Here is a 4,475-nt window from a genome sequence, read left to right on the forward strand (position 1 = left end):
TTTGAATTATAAAAAAGTTTTATCAGACAAATTAAAAATTCATCCATAGAAAATGTAGAGAAAATAGTTGCGGTTTTTTTGAACTATAGAACTCCTAGAAATGTCAAAAACTGAAAGAGGAGATAAATTTTTCTCTAAAAAACTTTCAAAACGATCATTTTTGACATTTTTTTCTTCCGGAAAACGACCATACATGAATCTATAACCACTGATAAATTTTTAAAAAATCATTTGAATCATCTTCAATCTCCACAAAATCAGATAAAAAATTCTGAAATTATGGTTTTAGACCTGCAATTGTGATCGCGCCAAGCTTTTTTTCTGTAGATCAAAAATTAATTTGCAGTTCGGAATTGTTCTGTGGGAGAGCGTGCATTGTGAGGGGCCTATCTAATACAAGCCAGTCAAAACTGCATATTGCATACAATTCTTTACAAACATGGCCACATTTATTACAGATTTTCAAAAAATAAGAATGAAATAATTTCAATGTTAAGAAAGTAAACCAAAAAATGAAAAAGTCATTTTCGGAACCATGGCCATGGTCGGATGTCATCTCCGCAATTCGTTATATCCCAATCAGACCTTTTCATGATTCTCTCGAATTGCCTGAAATAATATTTATATTAAAATTTGAACAAAAATCCAAAATCTCACTTGTCAAAAAGTTCCCGATTGTCGTCCGACAGCCGAATCGGTCCATAACTTTTCAGACTGTTCTCTAGTTCCTTATGATCTTTTCTCGTTTCCTTCAAAATTTCCGTCGTCCCAGACATACAATTTCCTATTAGTTCTTTCATCGCATCTCTAAACTTTCTAAGGTTTTCACATTGTTCACAGTCGCTGGACCCTTCTTCCTGAGGATTCGATGCTGGGATATTTTCTTTGTCTTCTTCTGTGGAAGCTTGAGATGATGAATTCGGACAGGATGCAGAATGCTTGTTGAGAATACTTTCAACAGGCTTCTCCGAGGGTTCTTCTGATGATTCTTCTAATGATTCTTCTTTCTCCGGCTCTTCTTTTCTGGATTCTGGACTTGTTTCATTGGATTCTTCCTGTAATTCCTTCTCCTCATTCTCCACCTGTTCCACATTTGCTGCTGGAAAATGTTCTGGATATTTTGCTTTAAGTTCTGCTAGAAGTTCTGCTGGAAGCTCTGATTCAGAGGACTCGGAAAACCCTTCTGGGTCTGGAGCATCACATTTTCTAGCTACAACTGTCGCTCCAGGAGTTTCAGCAGTGACCCATTTAAACAATGTAGGCTCAGTTAAAGGTTCCGGATGAGCCTGCAAACATTTGGCACAGTGGAGGTGATTACGTAGACATGCGCCTTGATTGTGAACGAATTTTTGGAGGTTTGGAAGTTTTGGAAGAATACAATTCAGCTGACAAATCTCCAATGCTGTGAACATGTCTCGAGTATCCAATTTCTTCTCGCCTTTTCGTTGTTTGACTGTTTTGAAAGCGTGTTCAGCGAAATCCGCAATTTTCGGAAACGCAGTTGTAAGCCCTAGAAACTTGATGGTACTCTTCACATCTTTCAGCACAAATCCGTTAAACTCCTTTATGAATTTCACTTCTTTCAACTGGGGTCCCAAATGCTGTTCGATATGAGTCACACACTTCTTTCTGACAGCTTCAGATTTTTCCGTATCGATGAAGAACGGTCCAAGTTTTCCATTAAATGTTCCAGCAAGATCTTTGAACAAGTTGTTGATAATGGACCAATTTTTCGTGTTGATCTTTTGAAAGACATTCTGAACTGAGCACATATCACGAAGGATTTCAAAAAGAAGATCCGAAGCTAGGATACAATGTCTTCCGTCAAATGTTGGAATCGGGACGGCTCGTCTGTTGGTTCGGAGGATCGGGTGTCTGACGTACTGAAAAAAAGTAAAGAGGTTAGTATGAAAAACCAGCGATAATTAGTGGTCATAGGGCGTGGCTTATTCACCGCTTTCACAGTACCGGTCATTGAAAAGGGACATCCGAAAACGTATTTTACAGTTGATTTTTGTCCATATTGACCATTTTCAGGAGTCTGGAGCTCGGCTGTCAAGTTTTCGATCGCTTTGAAATTTTTAAGGGGTTTAAAACGGACCTAGATTTAAAACTTTGCATTCACACACTTATTCGAAGGTTCGTAGTTTTTCAGTGATTTTTTTTGGTCCGTTTCTGTGCTGAAAACGTGGAAAAAACAGGTTTCTTTCAGAAATCGGCAAATAGCTAAAAAAAACTCGAAATTCCCAACAAACTCTCAAAATCCAAAGTTTCCAATCTAGGTATGTTTTAGACCCTTCTAAATTTTCAAAGTGATCGAACACTTACAATTAAGAGCTGAGCTTTAGACTCCGGAAGGGTGCTAAATTTTGGAGGCGCCACTCCGGATGATACCATAAAACAAAAAGAATCCCCGTAATAGAAGGGCACTTTATATTAAGTTCTCACCTCTCTATTCTTCGTTAGTCTGGCTTTAAGCTGATTGGCGAAAACCGTCTCGTACACTCCACTCCGCTTGATCGCATCCTTCATATCCTCAATAGGTTTCAGTTGATGGCTCACTACCAGAGGTGTCTTAGCTAGAACAAATTCGAAATCCATCATGTAAAGTTTATGATCATCCTCAAAACATCGAATAATAACCGGATCATCGGGTTTCCTTGAAACCGAGCTTGGCCGGAACAATTCGGGATGCGATTCGGTGATTGAATTGAAAACCGTGACAATTGTATGAATCCAAATGATGATATTAGGATAGAGTTTCTTATTTGCATCAGATGACAGTTCGGCTTGATTTTCACTTAATATTTTTGGAAGAGGCCCCAGGTCACTGCTGTCAATAAAATTAATTTTTGTGATTCTGGCACAAAATTGTTGATAACTGAATTCAGGGAACGGCTCCCTGATTATCGCCTTGTCGTGTTTATGAAGTTTCTGAAATAGAGAGACTTTTTTTTTGAAACTTGTACTTTTATTTCCTCTCACTTCTATAGACCTCTCAATTTGTTCTTCAATTTTCTCAATCGCATCTGTGTTCAGTGGGGCCAACTCGAAACGTCCGCTTCCTAGCTCATCTTCTTTGCATTTGAAATAAAAGGAAATCGCAGGAATGATGAATGGAAGTAGACGGATTCTTCGGAAAACAAACTGCTCGAAATAAACCAGCAAGTCGTGTTTGTAGAAAAATGGCTTGTCCGCATCATTCATCCCATAGTACATATAGGTATCCATCTGAAAGAAAAAACATACCGTACACTCTAGTTGGGCCTATCTATCTCGGTTTTTGAGAAAGATACTAAAATTTGGTCAACTGACAAACTATTTTTAATAACATGATGAACATTTTGTCAGTTGACCACATTTTGTTATATTCTACAGGAGGCGAGATAAACAAGCTCAAAGTTGGTGGTTTACGGGATTCGATTTTTGAAATTTATGTTGATATCTCACCATGTAAGGATCCGCCATATTCCTATGGAACTTGTTGACACTTCCCGGAAACGATTTGAATTTTAAAAGGTCGTCGATGCTCCCATTTGAATTTATATAGAGCTTGGCTCTGATGTCAGGAATGGTGCATTCATTATTTGAGGTTAGTTGAAGCGATTTCAGGATTTCCGCCGGGAAAAAATAACGGAGCAGGGGTGTTACGTTTGGGTCGGACATACCTGAAAAAAGGATATTTGAATTCAAAAAATAAACAAAAACGCATGGAAAAAAGTGAGAGAAAAATTCAAAGAGAACGATTTCATCAACAGCGAATCGACTGTTACCCCCGCGCGGGCGAAATTATGTTGGTAGATCAAAAAACATTTTGCTGATCTCAAAGAATATTTCTCAAAATTGTTGAAGGAGAAGATTCAGGCAATTTTTGCAGAATTTTTTAAAGTTACTAGAGGCATTCTGATGTGACGGTGTTCAGTGCCGCTAGCATACAGTACTGTTCGGTAAGATACGCAAAAACGTATTTTCAGTTAATTTTCGGTCATTTTGACCATTTTTAGAAGTTTGATGCGAATTCTGATCGTGTTTCGAAAGCTGATCTCAGCTCCTTTTACGATCTCTTCGGAGGATCACAGAGGTTGCAAAACGACACCATGGAGTATGTGAGATTCCCTGGAAGTTTTAACAAGTTAGGAATAAACCTCACAATACCATCTACGGTAAGTCTAACTCTTGAAATATTAGCAACTCGGTTGATCACTCGGCCAGACTCGGCCAGAGGTTGGTCACATTCCGAATAGAACCGCAACTAAAGGCGACCAACCATACATATAGCCGTTTTGAGCAAGTTCCAACTAGAACCTGACCAATATCTGCTCAATAGCCGAGCTAGCTCCTCAAATTCTGACCAGAAGTTACAAGTCGACAGTCGAAAATAAAAATCATTTCATTTCAGGTGGATGGACATACCGTAAAACCTCTAATAGAACGACACCCGGATCGTCCACTTTGAGCCTATATATCTCACTTCT

At 38.6% G+C, this 4,475-nt stretch overlaps 1 protein-coding gene across 1 annotated transcript; it reads right to left on the reverse strand.

The window, feature by feature from the left end:
* Positions 1 to 521: 521 nt before the first annotated feature.
* CBG01330 lies at positions 522 to 3,666 on the reverse strand (the record flags this gene model as incomplete). Its single annotated transcript, XM_045236908.1, has 5 exons — positions 522 to 609; positions 658 to 1,883; positions 2,449 to 2,934; positions 2,986 to 3,255; positions 3,451 to 3,666. 5 exons carry the CDS (start codon positions 3,664 to 3,666, stop codon positions 522 to 524), a joined length of 2,286 nt encoding a protein of 761 aa, XP_045091805.1.
* Positions 3,667 to 4,475: the final 809 nt, after the last annotated feature.

This window comes from Caenorhabditis briggsae, assembly GCF_000004555.2.
Source record: "Caenorhabditis briggsae complete genome, chrV, whole genome shotgun sequence".
NCBI lineage: Eukaryota > Metazoa > Nematoda > Chromadorea > Rhabditida > Rhabditidae > Caenorhabditis > Caenorhabditis briggsae.